The sequence below is a fragment of the Callithrix jacchus genome, chromosome 17 (assembly GCF_049354715.1).
Source record: "Callithrix jacchus isolate 240 chromosome 17, calJac240_pri, whole genome shotgun sequence".
In the NCBI taxonomy this organism is placed as follows: Eukaryota; Metazoa; Chordata; class Mammalia; order Primates; family Cebidae; genus Callithrix; species Callithrix jacchus.
Window position 1 is genome coordinate 58,590,326 of NC_133518.1, and position 22,254 is coordinate 58,612,579.

The 22,254-nt window shown below is 39.7% G+C and overlaps 1 protein-coding gene across 8 annotated transcripts in view; it reads left to right on the forward strand.

The window, feature by feature from the left end:
* The window catches only part of KAT2B (lysine acetyltransferase 2B), a 108,429-nt gene that overhangs the window by 37,305 nt on the left and 48,870 nt on the right, over nt 1–22,254 (forward strand). For all 8 annotated transcript variants that reach the window (XR_013528693.1, XR_013528694.1, XM_035278815.3 and 5 more), the window contains exons 3-5: nt 13,108–13,253; nt 18,060–18,152; nt 19,480–19,661. Coding sequence is in view for 6 of the 8 variants with exons in the window: in XM_035278815.3 (XP_035134706.1) it covers nt 13,108–13,253; nt 18,060–18,152; nt 19,480–19,661 (421 nt within the window). In the remaining 2 variants the exon portion in view is untranslated. The remainder of the gene's footprint in view (nt 1–13,107; nt 13,254–18,059; nt 18,153–19,479; nt 19,662–22,254) is intronic.

Here is a 22,254-nt window from a genome sequence, read left to right on the forward strand (position 1 = left end):
AACATTCAGTTGGGATCTAGGAAATAAAAATTCTAGCCTGTCTGGCTATGGTGGTTTGCGCCTGTAATGCCAGCTAATCAGGATGTTGAAATGCTCTTTGAGCCCAAGAGTTTGAGGCTACAGTGAGTTGTGACGAGGCCACTGTATTTTAGCCTGGGAGACAGAGCAAAACCCCACCTCTAACGAAACCAAGCCAAACCAAACCAAGAAGAGAATTCTAGCTTGGTCCCGCAATTTACCAAGTTCCTTAACCTTTTTTGCCATTCAGTGTCTCCATCCACAGAATGAAATGGTTGGTCTAGACCTGTGGTGTACAATATGGTAGTCACATGAAATGTGTCTACTCTAAAACAAACAACAAAAAAGGAAAGAATGTGTCTACTCTGAATTGAGATGTGCTGTAAGTGCAAAATACACACAGTTTTTGAAGACATCATATGTAAAAACAATGAAAAATTTCTCAGTAATTATTTTTTGTGGTGATTATATATTGAAATTATAACATTTCAAATATATTGGGTTAATATATTATCAAAATTATTGCTACTGGAAAATTTAAAATGACTTATATAGCTCACTTTATATTTCTATTGAATTGTGCTGGTTTAGAATATTGTAGTCCATTCTCTGAAATTATATTTGGGATTGGCACAATAAAATTCAGTTTACGGAAATTTGACAAAGGGCTCTAACAAAGTGCTTTAGTTAGTCCAAACATTTCTCCTTATTTTAGTATTAATAAAGATTTTTCTTATTTTGGGATTGCTATTTAAAAAACAGCTTGGGTCTTGCATGGTGGCTCATGCCTATAATCCTAGCATTTTGGGAGGTGGATTGCTTGAGTCCAGGAATTCAAGACCAGCCTGGGCAACATGGCAAAACTCCATCACTACAAAAAGTAACAAAAACTAGCCAGGCGTGGTGGCATGTGCCTATTGTCCCAGCTACTCAAGAGGCTATGGCAGGAGGGAGGATGACTTGAGCCTGGGAGACAGAGGTTGCACTGAGCCGAGAGTGCACCACTACACTCCAGCCTGGGTGACAGAGTGAGGCCCTGTCTCAAAAAACCACCAGTAAATAAATAAAAAAGAAAATAAAAAGCAGCCTGCTTTTATGAGCAGGAAAGTAGGAAACAAATCATTGTGATCAAAACATAATTGGAATTTCTGTTGTCATTTTGGAGTCCATTGTTCTGAACTGTTTCAGAACATACTGATTATTAGATTTGTCTAGTAATAGTATTTTAGTTTACATAGAAGTTTTTTGATTATTTTTCAGTGTCATCACCTTTTTGTTTCTCTTTTGCCCAGGCCAGTGTGCAGTGGCGCCATCTCTGCTTATTGCAACCTCCTTCTCTTGGGCTCAAGTGATCCTTCCACTTCAGCCTCCCAAGTAGCTGGGACCACATACATGCAGCAATATACCCAGCTATTTTTTTTTTGTATCTTTGGTAGAGATGGGTTTTTGAGATATTGCCTAGGGTGCTCTCAAACTCCTGAGCACAAGCGATCTGCCCACTTCGGCCTCTCAAAGTGCTGGGATTACAGCCACTGCACCTTCATCACCTTTTGCTGATGTATGTGTGTGTGTGTGTGTGTGTGTGTGTGTGTCTCTGTGTCTCTGTACACACACACACACACACACACACATTCAGCAGTGGGAACTGACTTTTTTTGTCACTTATTGATACGTTGCTTACCTGCTTGCTTACAGTAGGAAATTTCTTTTCTATTAACTCTTTACATTTCAAGTTGGGCAGACCCCTCACCGTACAACCAGAGTTGGTTCCAAGAGACTCCCAGAGCTTCTTGTTGTTGTTCTTGTTGTTTTGTGAGGTAGTCTCACTCTGTCACCAGGCTGGCGTGCAGTGGCAGGATCTCAGCTCACTGCAACCTCCGCCTCTTAGGTTCAAGTGATTCTTCTGCCTCAGCCTCCCAAGTAGCTGGAATTACAGGCACCTACCACCATGCCCGGCTAATTTTTGTATTTTTAGTAGAGACGAGGTTTTACCACGTTGGCCAGACTGGTCTTAAACTCCTGACCTCAGATGATCCACCTGCCTCGGCCTCCCAAAGTGCTGAAATTATAGGTATGAGCCACCGCAACCAGCCTGAGACTCCCAGAGCTTTTTAAGGAAGGTCGAGAGCTAGTTTTAACAATCACACTCGAGTTTACTTCTTGAGTATTATGAAGAAAATACCGGTATTTTTCTCATGGCTATTTCTAATATTTAAATCATTTAGGCAGATCATGTGTTGCAACACATTTTCTGTGGCCATACAACATTTGCATAGACTTGTACCATATAATCACCCCCTCAGTTGCCATTTACACATGTACTGTGCAGATGCCAAAGGATGTAAACGTGGGGCCCAGCTAGCACAGCGACACAGCCTTCTGAATTGAGCCAGCATATTCATCTTGGCTGGGTGTCCTCTTTTGGCTAATGCAGCCTTTCAGATGCCAGTTTCAGAGTTTTCAGGAGCTGTGGGTTGGGTACAGCAGGAGTTAAGGGGATAACACTGATAATATTTTCTCTGATCATTTGATGTAAGTCATATCTTCCTGCCTTCTTCTGGTCATGAAGTCCTGTTTGATTCTCCCTTTAAGTCCCTCCCTCTAGCACTGGCTGAATTTAGGCTTTTCCTCCTTATCCCTTGGCGTGTCTGCTGCGGCTCCTGGAGTTCTTATTTCCATCCCTTCATACCTGGCTTTCCCACAAAGTAGTGATACAATGTGATGACATTCTGCTGCCTAAACTCTCTGAGCTTCTCGTTATCCTCAGAGTGAAGGGTGATCTGTAGTTGAGCATGCAGGTTCAGTTCATTGAGGCCTCTCTATCTTCTCCAGGCTGGTGACTCATGCAGTGGCTCATGCCTGTAATCCCATCACTTTGGGAGGCTGAGGCGGGCGGATCACCTGAGGTTGGGAGTTTGAGACCAGCCTGACTAACATAGAGAAGCCTCGTCTCTACTAAAAATACAAAATTAGCACCACCATGGTGGTGCATGCCTGTAATCCCAGCTACTCAGGAGGCTGAGGCAGGAGAAACGCTTGAATTCGGGTGGTGGAGGTTGTGGTAACCTGAGATCACGCCATTGCACTCTAGCCTGGGCAACGAGAGCAAAACTCTGTCTCAAACAAACAAAAAAGCTTTTCCCCTTTTCTCCAATTACCTTGATTACATTTTGACCATCAGGCTGCTCCATTTCTCCAAAGATTCTTTGAACTTTCTCCCACCGCTGCCTTAGATCTGGAAGCTTACACCACCTGCAATGCCTTTCCTTCATTTTCTGCCAGAAAATTCTGCTTATCCTCCAAGTCTTGACTATAGAACTCTGTAGAGAGAATAAAGGCCTTCTTAGAGCTCTTTCAGAATGTTCCTTCTTATATAACTATAATTATATACCAATCTGTACTGAACTGTGATTAAGAGTTGACTTTCTCTAGTTCATTGGGCATAATTTTGCTTATTGGTAAATAGTCATTGAATTCAATAATGCTAAAATGAGGGCTGGTTGCATTTATTTGCAGAAGAGCTTTCAAAGTTTATAATGTATACCCGCAGAGTCCAACACAGTAGCCGCTAGCCATGTGTGGCTATTGAACACTGAAATTTCACCGGTTTGAATTGTGCTGTAAGTGTGAAATGCACATAGGTTTTGAAGACATAGTACAAGAGGAATGTAAATAGTAACTTTTAATGTTGCATACATATTGAAGCAGTAATATGTTGGTATATATTAGGTTAAATGAAATACATTATTAAATGAATTTCACCTATTTCTGTGTGTGTGTGTGTGTTTTTTTTAACACGGCTACTGGACTGCTTAAATTTATGTATGTGGCTTGCTTTATATTTCTCCTGGACTGGTCTCATCTAATGGGCTCTTACTCTGAGGCTTCTCTCTCTCTCTCTCTTTTTTTTTTTTCCATTCCAGATCTGAGATTACAGAAGATGAAACGACTTTTAAATGATAAGCCTTTTGCGCATTAGTCAACGTGACAGATTTCATTGCGGTCATTCATTTTACCTCTTCTAGCCTTGACGCCAAATTCCCATGAACAAAAAAATGCATTTGAGCAGTTTTTAAATCCTCCTGTGTTATTTGCTTCTGGTCCAGAGGAGCAGGGATGTGTTAGCTGCCTGCCCAGCTGCTGCCTGTTCACACTGCAGGGCATGTGAGGACTGGCTGGCTGTCTTCACGAGAAGCGCAGCCCAGTGATACGTGGAGCCAGAGCTTAGTGAGGGTCACAGCACATGGTGACAGTGTGCTTCCTGTTCCCAGCAAGGTGACAGCTGCACCGTGATTCTTGGCAGCAGTTATATGGCGGGTCACTCTCTGGCACCCTGGGTGTTTGCAAGTCTGACACAGCACTGAGAGGTGCCAAGGTACACCCCTCTGGGGAGATCTAAAGAAGGCAGAGCCTTCCCTCATCCACTCACTTGCACCTTCTGTCTGCTTTCTTGTGCCCTTCACACAAAGTGGACAGTGGGGGGAACTGTGGCCCACCAAAAGGAATAAGCTTTGCCACAAGTCAAGGGTGGTCAATCTTGGGTAATTAGTGTATATTGATGTTTTGTATCAGGCCCTTGGAAGATAATTTAAAGTAAAAGGATTTTTTAATGATCAAATTCAGATGGAGGAAAAGTATGTGATATTAAATGTGACTGTTTACATTCCTCTTGTTGGCGCACGCTCACACACACACACACACATATATATACACACACACACATTTATATATGTATAAATGTACATGGAGTCATATATATATATAAATACATATATATGTCTCTATGTATAAATTTGTTTTTCTGCAACTATATGAGAATAAGTTACTTACATATCATAGCTCTTCCTCCCCTAATATTTCAATATACAGTTCTTAATAATAAGGTTTTCTTTTTGTTTTTTTTGAGACAGAGTCTCACTCTGTCACTCAGGCTGGAGTGCAGTGGAGTGATCTCTGCTGTCTGCAACCTCTGCCTCCTGGGTTCAAATGATTCTCATGCCTCAGCTTCCCAAGTAGCTGGTATTACAGTTGCCTGCTACCACACTTGGTTCATTTTTGTATTTTTAGTAGAGAAGGGGTTTCAGCATGTTAACCAGGCTGGTCTCGAACTACCGACCTCAACCTCCCAGAGTGACGGGATTACTGCGCCTGGCCAAGGTTTTCTCTTAATAACCTTAGTTCAGTTATCAACTTTAGTAAATTTAACATTAATAAAATACTTTAATCTACTGTTTGTATTCTAATTTTGTCAGTTGACCCAAAAATGTTCTTTATAACATCTTCTCCTTTCCATTGAGCATCCAGTCAAGAATCCCATATCTATTTAGTTGTCATGTCTCTTGAGTCTTTAATCTGGAGTTTCTCGGAGTTTTTATTTTATTTTTTAACTTTTATAACATTGACATTTTGATGGAGGAAAGTTCTAAATTTTAAAAACAAACTTTTTCAAGAGCTAGGGAAAATACATTTTTGGTTATGTAGGAAAAAACCTTTGCAGGCAAAACCTTAAAGAACTGCCAAACGTATATGTGACTTTCTAAAACAATTAACATTTCTCTACAACCAAACCAAATAAACCAAACAAACCCCTCCTCACCGAATACATAAGCATTTGCGATGAATATGGCAGAGTAAAGGTTACTATATAAGGTTTATTCAAGGTGGCAAGAAAAAGATTAACATCCTAAAAGACCAAGCAAAGGAACTCAAATTGGCAATACACAGGAGATCAAACACAAATGGCCAGTAATGTGAAAAACAAACAACTTCTTGGGCCTTCCATTGAATGCAGATTGAAACAGTGGGGAACTCTTACTAATTTTCAAAAGACTGATTAAATTACCAAGGATGGTTCTCCACTGTAGGCAGAGCGTGGGAGAAGGGAATATTCTCTCAGTACTGATAACAGTGTACATCGATGCACATTTTGATGAGGGAGATTAAATTCGGGAGCAATGCATCAAAGCTTTAAATAGCAGTGACTTCATAGCTTGAGTTTTGTGGCAGGTTGACCTCTAGATTTGTGTGTTGTCGTTTACAGGTTTTTATTTATTTTTTTGTTTTGAATAATATGCCCCTAGACCTGTGAATAATAGAGGCATGTCTCTTTAAGAAAACATACTTTTAGATAATTGAAGGGAGGCTATTTGCATCAAAAAGTCTTCTTTATAAAAGATTAAGAGTAGGGTTTCTTTTAATAATGAGTGAGTCTTTCTGGTTTAATATGAATAGATTGTCAGTATAGTAAATAGTTTAGCTTTGCAGTTAGAGCGAGATCCACCTGGGTGTTGATATGGGTTGGGATTAATTAGGTGACTGGTAAGTTTAGAGATTAGGTTAAACAAGTCTCATTCCGGTCAGCAGCCCCAAAGAGCCAGGAGTAGTCTCTGGATTTGGTAGAGATGGGGTTGTTTAAGGAAAGTGGTAGTTGAGGAAGACTACTCTGGCAGCAGAGAGAAAAGTCTCAGGCGCTGTTTTATTACTGTAGGTTTGAGATCCCAATGGCACAAAGGTAGGACAGGGAAACACAGTGTCTCAGACAGGATGAGGAAGCTCAGCAGAATCTGGTGGCTGGTAATGTGCAGAAGGTGAAGGACACTGAAGGAATGAATGATGGGCTTCTTGGCAGAAATGGGGCCACTAAGAGGTAGCTGCCATTTTGAGGAGGGCCATGAGGAGTTTGGTCTTTGAGCTGTTTTCCATGAAGTTGGTGCACCTATTTTGTTGGGTTAGGGAGGTTGCAAGGTGGGGTGTGGGGAAGATTGGAGCTGGAGAAGAGGTTAGCTGGTGATGTGTATTTGTTGAGAAGAAAAAGCTCAGCGCTGGTTGCTCAGAGATTGAGTTAGGTGAGAACTGAAAAGGATTTTTTTGTCTAAAGGGATCTGTAGTTGGCCTCCTTGGAGAGGGGCCACATTGGAGAGTCTGAGAAGTCAGCACATTTAGACAACTGCATATTTATATAGTATAGTCATAGCTGTTCTTTTCTGGGTTCCTTATTACAGGGAAGTTTCTCTTTGATAGCAACTTACGTGGACATTTTTCTCCCCTTCTCCAGCAGATTGTCCACTCCATCTATTTTCATTTGATCTTTCTACACCTCATAGTTTATTCTAGGAAGCTTAACCTTTCTCATACAATATCCTCTTGCCTCCAGTGTACCTCCTACCACTCTAGACCTACCTTTATTTCATCCTCAGAGGAAGAGATATCCTCTTCTGCTGTGAAAGTTACTCACCCTTTGTACAGTAGAGCCTCTTTTTTCTCTTCTGTGAAACTGTGGCTGCTTTATTTACATTTCCCCCATCTCCACCTCGCTATTCCTTTCTGCTTTGGGTTTCACACAGAGCTCTGAGGAGAGATCACACTTTGCATGATGGTAATAAATAAATAAATAAATAAATGCAAAAAAAAAATAACAAAACCACAAACATTTCATTATGGGCGGACTCACGGAAAGGAGCCTCCTCAGATCTCACTTAAGCATTTTAATTTTTATCAAGTCTGCTCTTCAAAATATGCAAAAAGATGGTTCTAAACAGTGGTTTTAAAACTACAGAGTCACAACAAGGTAATGGGATGGGTTCCTGAGCCTTCTGAAAATAGAAGCTTTCACTTCTATTTCATCTAGAGCAACTCTAATTCTGATTAGTAATTTATTTTGGTAAAGGATTTTGTGTCAGAAAAAAAGTAAGCTACTGATTTCAAAAGTAAATTATGGCGTGTACATCCATGAGTTAAACCTACTATACGTTATAGCACCTTATCTAGATGGTTTCATATTATGGAGCATCTGAAGGAATTTACTTGACATTGAATACTGATTGCTTTCATAGCTTATCATGAAAAGAGATTAAAAGTTGATGAGACAGGCTGGATGCAGAGACTCACACCTGTAATCCTAGCACTTTGGAAGGCCAAGGCGGGAGGATTGCTTGAGGCTAGCCTTGGTAACATAGTGAGACTCCATCTCTATGTCTATTCATTAAAAAAAAAGTTTATAAGACAAAAATAGTTCTAAATAAAATTATTTCTGTAAATAACTGACATAGAAATGTTGACCTAGTTGTCCCCAGAATGAGGCCTGTTTCCCAAAGGGTTCAGACTGACCTCAAGGAAAATTTTGCAGTCTTAAGAAAAAGGTGACCCAGCAAATGTTCTACCTAAGATGAAATCTGATTTTGGGTATCTTTTAGAAAGCGATGAGGCACTGTATTGTGTGGCCAAATAGAAAATAATATGTTTAAACATTAATTTTTGTGTTTACACACACACGTGATTTTTCCCTCCGTCTCTCCCTCCCTGCCTTCCTTTCCTTCCTTTCCTGTCTCGCCCTGTTGCCCCAGCTATGAAATAGTGACTCAATCTCTGCTCACTGTAACCTCTGCCAACCGTGTTCAAGCGATTCTCGTGGCTTCAGCCTCCTGAGTAGCTGGGATTACAGGTGCGTGCCATCACGCCCAGCTAATTTTTGTATTTTTAGTAGAGACAGGGTTTAACCATGTTGGTCAGGCTGTCTCCAACTCCTGATCTCATGATTTGCCCACCTCAGTCTCCCAAAGTGCTAGGATTACAGGTGTGAGCCATTGCGCCTGAACTCTTTTTTTTTTTCTTTGTTTTGGCGGGGACAGGGTCTTGCTCTGTCACCCAGGCTTGAGTGCAGTGGCACAATTTTGGCTCACTGCAGCCTCCGCCTCCCGGGTTCAAGTGATTCTCCTGCCTCAGCCTCCTAAGTAACTGGTACTACAGGCACATGACACCACACCTGCCTACTTTATATTTATTTATTATTTTTTGTAGAAACAGGATCTCACTATGTTGTCCAGGCTGGTCTTGAACTCCTAGACTTAAGCAATTCTCCTACCTCAGCCTTCTAAAGTGCTGGGATTACAGGCATGAGCCACTGCACTTGGGCTTTTTGGGGAGTTTGAGAATTAGTATTAGTTCTTTTTAAAGTGTTTGATAGAATTCAGCTGTGAGGTCATCAGGTTCTGGGCTTTTCCTTGATGGAAGACTTCTTATTTAATTACTGATTCAACTTCCTTACTTGTTATTAGTTTTTTCAGATTTTCTGTATCTTCATGATTTTGTCTTGGTAGGTTGTATATTTCCTGGAATTTATCCATTTCTTTTAATTATCCAATTTATTGACATAATTGTTCATCATAATATCTTTAATCCTTCGTATTTCTGTGGTATCAGTTATGTCTCCTTTTTAATTTCGTATTTGAGTCTTCTCTCTTTTTTTTTGTAGTCCAGCTAAAAGTTTGTCCATTTTTAAAATTTTTTTCAAAAAACCAACGTTTAGTTTTGTTGATCTTTTCTGTTGTTTTTCTAGTTTCCATTTATTTCTGCTCTTATATTTTTTGCTTCTTTCTACTAACTTTGGACTTTAGTTCGTTTTTCCTTTTCTAGTTCTTTGAGGTGTAACATCAGATTGTTTATTTGAGATCATTTTTCTTTTTTAATGTGGGCATTTATTGCCATAAGCTTCTTTCTTAGAACTGCTTTTGCTGCATTTCGTAAGTTTTGGTATGTTGTATTTCCACATCTGTTTAAGATATTTTTAAATTTCCCTTATAAGTTCTTCTTTGATCCATTGGTTGTTCAGGAGCATGCTGTTTAATTTCCACGTATTTGTAAATTTTTCAAAATTCCTCCTGTTAATGATTTATATAGGTTGGTGCAAAAATAATTGTGATTTTTGCCATTCCTTTCAATGGCAAAAATCACAATTATTTTTGCACCAATTTAGCAGTTTCCTACCAGTGTGGTCAGAATAGACACTTGGTATGATTTTAGTCTTTTAAAATTTGTTAAGACTTATTTTGTGGTCTGTCATCTTATCGTTCCTGGAGTAAGTTCCATGTGCACTTGAGAAGAATGTATATTCTGTTGTTATTGGATGGAATGTTCTATATATGCTTGTTAAGTCAATTTTCTTCTCTCTTCTCTTCTCTTTTCTTGTTTTGAGAAAGAGTCTCATTCTGTCACCCAGACTGGAGTGCAATGGTGTGATTTTGGCTCACTGCAACCTCTGCCTCCTGGGTTCAAGTGATTCTCCTGCCTCAGCTTCCCAAGTAGCTGGGATTACAGGCACCCACCACCATGCCTGGCTAATTTTTGTATTTTTAGTAGAGATGGGATTTCACCATGTTGGCCAGGCTGATCTTGAACTCCTGACGTCGTGATCCACCCACTTCGTCCTCCCAGATGCTGGGATTACAGGCATGAACTACCACACCCAACCCCATTTTCTTTATAGTTCAAATCCAGTGCTTTCTCATTGATTTTCTATATAAATGATTTATCCATTGTTGAAAGTGTAATATCCTAGTATTATTGTATTTCATTGTATCTCTCCTTTCAGATCTATTTTTTTGTTGTTGATGAGATGAAGTGTTGCTCTGTTGCCTAGGCTGGAGTGCAGTAGTATGATCTAGGCTCACTGTAGCCTCTACCTCCCAGGTTCAAGTGATCCTTTCCCATCAGCCTCCCAAGTAGCTGGGATTACAAGCATGTGCTACCACATTCAGCTAATTTTTTGTATTTTTAGTAGAGAGGAAGTTTCATCATGTTGTCCCCATTGGTCTTTAACTTCTGACCTCAAATGATCCACCTGCCTTGGCCTCTGAAAGTGTTGGGATTACAGGTGTGAGCCACAGTACCCAGCTCAGATTTATTAATGTTTGCTTTATATTAATATATGTAATATATATATTTACAACAAACATTAGGTGCTATAATATTAGGTACATATATATTTACAATTGTTATATCCTCTTGATGAATTGATCCCTTTATCATGATGTAATGCCCTTTTTGGTCTCTATAGTTTTTGATATAAAGTCCATTTTGTCTGATACAAAACATAGCTACTCCTGCCCCTTCAGGATCCCCTACCACTTGGTATTTAATCCTCTTAGCTTTCTGAAAATATGTTTGTTTATATATCTTGGTTTGGGCTCCCCAAGAAACAGATTCTGAGACAACAAGGATTTCAGTGCAAGTAGTTTATTTGGGTTGAGAATAGGGGAGTGAAAAGCGAAACAATGAGGAAAAGGTGGCCAGTAAAGAGTGAATTACTAAGCCAGCTCTCACTGTGGGCAACTGGTGCTTAATTCTGTTGTGGAAAAAGTGGGAGCTGGTGTAGAACATGTATCTCAGAGTTATTCCACCTGCAGAGGGAAGAAATGAGTATACACTGACTTCTTTAGTCTTTGGCTAAGAGCTGCTCTTGAGGAGTATATAGGTGGCAGAGTAGGTTACAGTAATAAGAAAATCCGTTTGGCAGAAGAATGGAGCTGCTGGTAGTTGAAAGCCAGGAGCTGTGGTAAGAGGAGGAGGGGATAGATAGGTGGATATTAGCAGCATCCTCTATCCCAGGCTTCTGACTGAGCATTGTGGCTCAATGGCAAGAGCATCATGGTCTCCAGAGTAGATTGACCTGTGTATAGCACCTAGCAGATATTCCTCAATAGCCTTTAGTTTCATCTCCCTTTAAAAAAAAATGAGGAGAATCTATTACTTTTTTTAACGTATTTTAATCTTTCTTTAAAAATCATTTCAAGCACTTAATGTTCAAGCATTTTTAAGCCAGCACGCTCAGAGCTGTACCTAAGAGGATCGTTCCTGAAGCACTGCCTCCTATTATTTGGCAAACGTAATAGATACTGGGAATAACAGAAGTAAAAGAAGTGATTTCAGCCCAGAGGAGTGCCTGGGCTAGTGAGTGATTATTAGATGGTTTATCTGGAGATCCTTTTTCAAGTGAAAAGGGACTTGAAGTGAGTCATGTAATAAAAAAAAGTTTGAGGGTGCCTTAGAATTTGGGTCAAACCCTCTTGAGTTTCAAACCCTAGCTCGGCCTTATTGGGTGAGTGACATTTGATGAAACAATGTTTAGTCTGTCTAAGCCTGTGTTTGTCCATTTTCACACTGCTATAACAAACTACCTGAGACTGGATAATTTATAAAGAAAAGAGGTTTAATTGACTCACAGTTCCACATGGCTTGGGAGGCCACAGGAATCTTAAATTATGGTGAACAGTAAAGGGGAAGCAAGGCAAGTCTTACATGGCAACAGGAGAGAGAGAGAGAGAGAGAGAGAAAGAGAGAGAGAGAGACAGACAGACAGACAGACAATGAGAGAGAGAGTGAGGAGGGACCTGCCAAACACTTTTAAACCATCAGATCTCATGAGGACAGCATGGGGGAACCGCCTCCATGATCCAATCACTTCCTACCAGGTCTCTCCCTTGACATGTGAGGATTGCAGTTCGAGATGACATTTGGGTGGGGACACAGAGCCAAACCATATCAGAGCCTTTGTTTCCTCAATTGTAAAATGGAGTTACTAATACCAACTTCATGGGATTGGGGATTAAATGCAAAAACCTTTGGACTGTGTTTGAGTAGAAGAGATCACAGAGTGACAGGTGAGGAGAGGGTCAATGGATAGGTCCCAAAACTATAGTAAGACAACAGAACAAAGGTTCAAAAGTGGGTTTGCAGCTGGACCATGGAGGATGTTGAATCTCAAGTTAAAATAGGCCTTGGGGACTTTTCAGCACAGTGAGATTTTAGTGTGTCTCATTCATTCTTTACACTAGTATTATATTCTTTGGTGAACGAACTCTTCACAGGACTTAGAGCTACACCTTTAGGGAGCTTGGTTTTCTGCACCTCTGAACTACCAACTTAGAAATCCTGCATCCATGACTAGGACCATAGAGAACCCTCTTGACATGGTGAATAATTTGCTTATATGGAAATCTAAGAACTTGACCCTATTAGGACCAGTCTTGGTGCTACCAGTCCTGGATCTTAAAATATACACTATTTGCATACACAGGCCACCACCACATTTTTAATGTTGGATGGGGAGCCTAAGGGTCAAGAATATGGGAGTCTCTCAATTATAGGTAGATTTTGTGAGAAGACTTCAATCTCATAGGAGTTCAGAAATTTTCTCTTATTCCCAATGAGCCAAAAGGGTTGATGGTAAGATTAATAAGAATCTTCTATTTTAAAATGGGAAATGTTTGGTTTCCAATTGAGTTCTTATGTATGTGTCTTTGATCTTATCACAAGCTGCTCATGTTTCCCACCTGGAGAATGTGTCAGAGGAAGAAATGAACAGACTCCTGGGAATAGTGTTGGATGTGGAATATCTCTTTACCTGTGTCCACAAGGAAGAAGATGCAGATACCAAGCAAGTTTATTTCTACCTATTTAAGGTGAGATTTTAACATTTTAAAAACATTTTCTCTCATTATTCAAAGTGCTCAGTCTCCATATGCCAGGTCATGGGTGTGAAGGCTGTCAGCTCATGGTACATTTTGCCCTCAGAGTTTGCTGAAGCATAACGTTTCTTCATGATGGATTTTCTAAAATGTCACACCATACTTTGAACACATCATTCTCTTTGAGAGCTTTCACACTTGTATGCAAAGTTGAGTATCTTGATTTGCATATACAAATAGATTTTTCCATCCACACCCAATAAATATTTTTTGCGTATCTCCTCTGCATGTGGCACTAATGTAGACATGAGGGATAGATGAGTGGACGAAACAGAGTTCTTCTCCTCATGGTGTATACATTTCAGTAGAAGAGACAGTCAACAAGTAAATAATATCTTTGCAGGTGGAGATAAGTGTTCTGAAGAGAAAAAAAGTAGGATAAGTGGAATCAGGATGGCAGGGATGGTGGCGAGTTGGGTACATGCCAGCAAAGAAGGTCAGTTAGGATAGCCTCTCTGAGGATACAGCAGTTGAGCAGAAACCTGAGTGGGAGAGAGGAGCCATCTGTGCAAAGTGCTCGATAAAGAGCCTTCCAGGCAGAGGGAGGGACAGGTATTTAGGCCATGCACTAAGAGAGCTTGAGGTGATGTCAGAACATCAAGGAGGGCAGTGTGGTGGAGGCCAGGAGCAGAGGAATGGGTGGGAGGAGATGTAGTTGGAGGAGTGGCTGTAAGTCCTATCTCTAGTGCTTTAAGAGGAAGAATCAAGATATTCGAAGTTTATTTTGGTATCTTAGCCACTGTTACCTGTTTCTCATTGACACCAGTCACTGATTATTGCTACCATTCTCCATAGCTGCCTCTTCAGTAGCTCTAGTGGATCACATCTTTTCCCTTCCCATAGATGTGCATCTCCTCAAGTTTCTGATTAGAGCCAGGACTAACAGAGGTGGGAGGGAAACTGGTAGTAAAAATGGATAGCAAAACTTCAGGTTGCCAAAAATAGATCTATAAAGGAGGCTGCCAGAAAGAATAACCTTAAAAAACATAAATCTGCTATTGAGGGCATTGCAGATTATGTTGTATTGTATAACCCTTACAAGGATGTTAAAAGCAAAACAAAAGCACTCAGAGCTTACGGGTAGGAAAAGTTTGCCTCTTCTGATAAAAGGCATTGTGCTTTGTTTTTGGAAATAACTCTCCTTCAACTCATTTATATTTATTTGTGCTTCATTTTTATATGACAAAAATAGCTAAATTTTCCAGTGAGTTCCCTGTTTTGCTTTGGCTGCTAGGAATCTTAGTGCAAATTTTGTACCCAATTCTTTTAGCTTTTTTTTTTTTTCTTTTTCATTCTGTAATACAGAGGTAAGCTTTTTTCTTTTGCTGTGTCTGAACTTATTTGATTCATAATTTTGCCTTCCCACTTTTGATTAACTTTTGTCTTTTATTGTACTAATCAGGTTTTTTGGGTGGTTAGGAGATAGGAGTGAGAGGTAGAATCATTTTTAAAAATTTGGTAGATATTAAATTTGGGAATATTAACTTTAAAAAGAAAAATATGGGGGTGGTAAGGGAGAGAATATGGATAACTGGATTCCCCACAGCCATTAACAGGTACTGGACCACTTTAGGCATGCAGGTGACAGCTTGTTGATGTGGCTGTGAGGCTTGAGTCATTCAGCTTGAACCCTGGCAGGTTCATAGTGTTTAGAGCTTCTTTGGAAAAAGATCTTAGTTGAAGAAAAACAAGGCTGCATGACTCCAGCTATTATTTATCTTGGAACTGTGCTCCCTGGCAGCTCCCCACTACCCTGTTGGGAGTGAAGGTGGTGTCAAGGTTTCCATCCTGTCAGCCTCTTCTTAGTTTACAACCAACTAAACAGGCCAGAAAGCATTGCTCTGCTTTAAAGTACATCTTCTCTCTCTTTCTCCTTCATCTTAAAATAACAGTGCAAATATATTTGCGTGTGGAAACACAATCCAAAATATTCAGCATTCTCCCAACCTCGTGCAAAAAATATTATTTTTGGGCAAATGAGTTACACATAATCTATTCCTTAGCTTCTGAAAGGCAATTCCTAAAAACAAAACAAAAATAATGATTAAATTTGTTTTTTAATTTTAGTTGTTTTGAGACAGAGTCTCACTCTGTTACCCCGGCTGGAATGCAGTGGCATGATCTCAGCTCACTGCAACCTCCACTTCCTGAGTTCAAGTGATTCTCCTGCCTCAGCCTCCCAAGTAGGTGGGACTACAGGTATGCACCACCATGCCTGGCTAGGGTTTGTATTTTGAGTAGAGATAGGGTTTCACATTGTTGGCTAGGCTGGTCTTGTACTCCTGTCCTCAAGTGATCTGCTCCCATCGGTCTCGCAAAGTGCTGGGATTATACGCATGAGCCACTGTACCTGGCCCATGATTTTTTAAAAGTAAAAAAAGAGAAAGGCAGCTCCTGTGTCTCATGCATCAATAATTAAAGTAAAAATGTGTTATATATTTTAGTAGCATTAAAAAATTTCAGTCTTAGGCTGAGCATGGTGGCTCACACCTGTAATCCCAGCACTTTGGGAGGCTGAGGCAGGCCCATTGCTTGAGGTCAGGAGTTCAAGACCAGCCTGGTGAACATGGTAAAACCCTGTTTCTACTAAAAATACAAAAATTAGCCAGGTGTGGTAGTGCGTGCCTGCAAATCCCAGTTACTTGAGAGGCTGAGGCAGAAATATTGCTTGAGCCTGGGAGGTGGAGTTTACCATGAACTGAGTTCGCACCACTGCACTCCAACCTGGGTGATAGAGTGAGACAACGTCCCAGTTAAAAAAACAAAATTCAGTCTTAGTTGTTGAACATAAACCCAGTGGAAAGCTGCTTCCTAAAGTTGAAGTAAGTCTTAATGCCTACAAATGTGGCTCTGGAGTCTTAACTACGTGGGTTTAAAACTTCACTCTGGGCCGGGCGCGGTGGCTCAAGCCTGTAATCCCAGCACTTTGGGAGGCCGAGGCGGGTGGATCACGAGGTCAAGAGATCGAGACCATCCTGGTCAACATGGTGAAACCCCGTCTCTACTAAAAATTACAAAAAATTAGCTGGGCATGGTGGCGCGTGCCTGTAATCCCAGCTACTCAGGAGGCTGAGGCAGGAGAATTGCCTGAACCCAGGAGGCGGAGGTTGCGGTGAGCCGAGATTGCGCCATTGCACTCCAGCCTGGGTAACGAGAGCGAAACTCCGTCTCAAAAAAAAAAAAAAAAAAAAAAAGCAAAAAAAAAAAGCAAAAAAAAAACTTCACTCTGTCACTTACTAAATGTGACTTTGGGCAAGTAAACCTGCTTTGTTAATAGTAGCACCTACCTCAAAGGTTGTGATGAGAATTAAATGAGATAATATATATGAAGAACTGTGAACTGTGTTGAAAGTGAGGATGCAAAGGCTTGCCACTATTAATAACTTTTTTATATGCTCACTTATCCCGGCTTTATCATCTTATAAACTGAAGTTCAACATCTCCACAATCCATCAGTTTACCTCCAAATTGAACCCCCCAATGGACCAAGTTTCCAAGTGGTCTTATAATTTACCTGGGGGAAAAAAGTAAGCAACCAGAATTATTTGTATTTAAATTTTATCACCAATCTTTAGATATTTTTGGAACATATACAATGACTTATCTTGATTGCAAATTTGCTTTTATACAGATGGGCATAATACTTGAAAGGATGAACAAATGCCCCATACTCATAATTTGTATGATACCCCTGGAAGGAGTTGAGGTCCTTGTAATATACGGTTCAGTGGTGACACATGGTCATCTTCAACCTAGGTGGTTCATTCATTTCCATTTACTCCTGAGAGAATGGTTTCCATGTTTTGTTTCTATTGAAAAGGCAGTAAGCAGAGAAAGGAGGGAAAGATGTTACTTAAATAAATGCATGGCCATATCTAACTGACCCACATGTAAAAGTTACAGAAGATTAAAAAAAAAAATAAAAGGTACAGAAGATTCAAGCAAAGATTGAAGAGAAATAATTTCAGTGTCAGATTTATTTTCAGCGTTGTTCTTTGGTAAGCGGCTCTGTGTTCCCTTTTCTGTTTGCTCTTTGAGAGCTTTAAATTCCAGTGGCAGGAATTAAGAGCAGTGTTTTTGTTTTGTGGGCATTAAGATGCCAGAACAGTTGGCCTGCGTTCTACGGATGGAAGGGAAATGAAAAAAAGACTGCAACAGTGAAAGTTGCCAATTGAGAGCTCTGCAGACTTCCTTCCCAAAGAGCCTGGGCTCTAGATGATGCGTTTGCCATGCAGCTGCTGTCAACAGCTCTTGTCCCCTGGCCTCCTTTGTGCAGAATAGATTTCGGCCTTTCAGGTCTTTAAATAAGACCCTCTAGAGCTTCAGCACACCTACAGTGGCCTGGGTGGGCATGTGCCAAGTGTGTAGGGTTGCATACCAGGCCCCTGGGTCAATGGAGAGCCAGAAACAGCAGGGAGAAGAGGGAAGCAAATGGAACAGTGGTGTCTGGTGGACCAGCATGGGTGGTCTAGGCTGCCCAGAACATGAAAGGTGTCCAGTTCCACATAACTGGCTGTGGACATGAAGGCCAATTTGGGTTACCTGATAGTTACCCATTTTATTGACTTCAGGATTTGTTTATACATGTTTAAGGTAAATAGAATATGATAACTTCCTTTAAAGGCTGTGGAGAGAGAGAGAGAGAGAGAGAGAGAGAGAGAGAGAGAGAGAGAGAGAGAGAGAGAGAGACATACATACCACTTAAGTTTTTTTTTTTTTTTTTTAATGATCTCTTTGCAGCTCTTGAGAAAGTCTATTTTACAAAGAGGAAAACCTGTGGTTGAAGGCTCTTTGGAAAAGAAACCCCCATTTGAAAAACCTAGCATTGAACAGGTAAAAAGATTTTAAAAAGTCCTCTTTTTATTGGCTTCAGCCTGAAGAAATCTTTTAATCCTCCTTTTATGTCTCTATCTACTGCTCACCTCCTCCATACCCAGCTTAGAGTTGTTCACCAGTCTGTAGAAATTGTCCCGGATGCTTTGGATCAGAGGTGTATACCTAATTTGATCTAGCTTTTGCCTTTTAGGGTTGTTATATACTCAGAATTCACTGTGTGTTCGGGGAAGAAGATAATTAAGTAGAACATGTCATTTGTAAGAACACATGAAATGTGCTTTTTCTTGTTGCTGATGCCTTAAAATGAAGTCTTTGTCCTTTTGCTTGGCACCGTCTGAGAAAGCCTATTGAGGTGAGGGAATTTAGTAGCAATGTGAAAAACATTGTAAGTCAAGCAAAAAAAGCAAAAAAGAAATGAGGTTTTGTACTCAGAAATTGACTTCCTTCTGCATTATGATTCCTGGAAAGAAGCTGTTTTACTCAGGGAATCTGTTAAAATGTAAAGAGTTTTCTTTGTTAGGTGTTGTCAGTATCGCTTATTAGTATCACCTTTTTGGCCTTTCATTGTTTGGTTAAACAAAAACACTCTGGACTGATTCATTTGAGGAGAATGACTACTGAAGTCATGATACCAGAGTGCTTAAAAATAAATGCATTTTTATCAGTCAGTTTTCAGTAAATTTTATTTTGCCTCCAAACTCTATAAAATAAGAATTCGTTGCTGTTTTATTTGAAATTAGATGAGATGGGAACATTCTGTGGAAAGATTAAATTAATCAACAGTTTTTCTTTAAAGCGCATAATTTCGGATGATGTATATATTTTGGTAAGCTTATTGACTCCAAACGAATGATAGTAAAATGTTTAAATTTTAGTTGTTTAGTTCGGTGGTAGGCATGATAGCCTTTGGATTAGCATTTTTATAATGTAAAAATATAATATTTCTCTAAGGACTGTATTATATGTGGGCTACTCTGCTGATAGTGAAGCAAGAATTATTCTGCACAACGGTCATATTTTCTTGTTTCAGGGGTGTTGACCGTTTCAGTCCATGGTTTTGATTTTCTCCTCAATGCTTCAGGATATCAGCAGGCATAGAATCACAACTCACAGCCTCTCTGTCTTATCACTTTTCATCCACTCTGATCTGGGCAAGATTCCCTCTGGGGATTGCTATTTTCTTTTAGGGAAAAGGAAGAGATTTTTTATGAATAGAGAAATGTCTGTTCTTTTGCTAGTAACCAGCAGTGGTGCTGGCTGTGTGGGTGTTCAGAATTAGTGTGATTGATAGCTGCATGAAGAATCTGCTTTCCCTCTTTTTAAGGGTGTGAATAACTTCGTACAGTACAAATTTAGTCACCTGCCAGCAAAAGAAAGGCAAACAATAGTTGAGCTGGCAAAAATGTTCCTAAACCGGATCAACTATTGGCACCTGGAGGCACCATCTCAACGAAGACTGCGATCTCCCAATGATGATATTTCTGGATACAAAGAGAACTACACAAGGTAATCAGATGGCAAGTTCTTTCCCTTTGGCCCCATCAAGCGTGTTACAGACATAAAATTGCTACTTGACTCTGTAGGTACAGGGCTGCCCAGTTATTATTATGACTCGAGAGAATGTCTTTATAATTTAACTTGCAAATTCCTACTTTTCATTACTGTCACAATATGTTCAGGGGTGAGGGATGTAAATCATCTATACCCAATATGATAGCCACTAGCCATGTGAGCACTTGAAAATGTGGCTAGTTTGAATTGAGATTTCTAAGATTGGACCAAAAAAGAGTTTAAAATTGCTCATTAATAGTTTTAAAATATTGATTACATGTAGAAATGATAGTACATTGGATATATTGGATTAAATAAAACATAAAAGTTAGTTTTGCCTGTTTTGACCATTCCAGTGTTCCAGTGTGGCTACTAGAAAATTTAAAATCCATATGTGGCTTGTGTTACTTATCTATTGAATATTGCTGACTAGGTAGCTACACTATAACTCTAAAATTAATTAGAGCCCTCACTCAAAAATGCAATGGAGTTAAAGAATTATTTTAGGCCGGGCATGGTGGCTCATGCCTGTAATCCTAGCACTTTGGGAGACCAAGGTGGGTGGATCACTTGAGGTCAGGAGTTCAAGACCAGCCTGGCCAATATGGTAAAACCCTATCTCTACTAATTTAGCATGGTATCACATACCTGTAATCCCAGCTACTCAGGAGGCTGAGGCAGGAGAATCACTTGAACCCAGGAGAGGTTACAGTGAGCCGAGATCACACCACTGCACTCGAGCCTGGGCAACAGCATGAGATACTGTCTCAAAAAAAAAAAAAATGATTTTTCTATCGTTCTATTTCCAGAACTGTAATAGAACTGATATCATTATACATATTATCTTCCAGTTTTTGTCCCTTTAAATAACATTTTACATTAGTTATAATGAAAGAAAATATAGAATTTTGTAGCCTTTATGTCTCTTCACTTAGCATCTTATCAGACATTTCACAGGTTCCATTATAGTCCATTGAGTTGATTTACCGCAATTTACCTAACTATCTCTTTATGGCCGGACATTCAAACTCTCTGCAAATAGTCTTGGATTTAACATATTTTCTTCTAAAGTGGAAATTTAGTTTTACTGCTTATTACCTGCAGAGTAATAGAATTGGTTTTTATGAATCTTAAACTTGTACCATACAAAATATAATGACCTACATTTATTCTCATCTGTAGGAGTGTGACTTGGGTCATCCATTCTTTTCAACTTTTTAAAACTTTTCTCTGTTTATGTTTCAGAGGCACATCCAGCTTGCATCAGGGCATATTAGGGAGCTTTAGTGCATATTTTTTTCCTGATTTAAAGTAGGCAGTAGAGTCTCTTGATAGCCTGTCAAGACCACTTGTGCCCAGGTTATTTTCTGTAACAGCGGATAACACGGAAGAATGGTATAATTTAAAATAAGCTTTTCTCTCTGTCATTGACCTAATTTCATATGTAACACACCCTTTTCCTCTCTTTCTCCCCACATTTACAATATATGCAATTTCAGTTATATTTTCCCTTAGTAATTGATATTTATAGGAATTGCAGATTTCTTCAAAATAATATTTTAGATTGTATCTTTATTTCTATATCTTTCATTTTAGGATTTTACATTAACAATAGTTCTCTATATTATTGAAACTCTTGTTTATAGTAAGAGTTGAGACGATAAGTCGCTTGAAAATATATATCTTTTAACTCCATCTGTAAACAATTGACAAAGCTGAATATTTGTCAAAGCCAAGACCCCGAATACTTTTGCCACTTTTAACAGAGAAAATAACTGTTTCATTAAGAAAAAGAGCTAATTGTGAAGCAGCTTGGGAGACGTTACTATATTTTGTTTTATTTTTATTTTTGTTTTGTTTGGAGATAGGGTCTCATTCTATATCCCAGGCTGGAGTGCAGTGGCATAATCATAGCTCACTGTAGCCTTGACCTCCTAAACTCAAGCAATTCATCTGGCTCAGCTTCCTGAGTAGCTGGGACTACAGGCACATGCCACCATGCCTGGCTATTTGTTTATTTTTTGTAGAGACGGGGTCTCACTATGTTGCCCAGGCTGGTCTCAAACTCCTGACCTCAAGTGATCCTCCCACCTTGGCCTCCCAAAGTGCTGGGATTAATGTGTGAGTCACTGTGCCCAGTGTCTATGATATTTTAGAAAACAGAAGAAAAATGCAAGGAAGCCTTTGGGAATTATAAAGAAATTGGTGGCACTTACGAATACTTAAGAAGTAGTAAAAATAAAAATTGGTTTGGATGAGCTCTGGGTTTGAATGGTGCATGTCCATCTCTCCCTTGTTACAAGAGCTTCAGACCAGTCTACAGAGACCTCTTTTTAGGTCCAAGTGTCATGAGGTTTGTGAGTATTCCATGGATGGTTTGTCTGTAGTTTCTGACTACCCAGAACAGGTGCTGGGAAGATGCTCATCATCGTTTTCCTCCCATGCACGTTGTTCTCTAAAACTCACCAGTGTGGGGCTATTAAGCTAAAGCCTTAAATGTATAATTGAGTGAGTGTGTAGTTATTTGAATATCACTTTAGAAATTAAG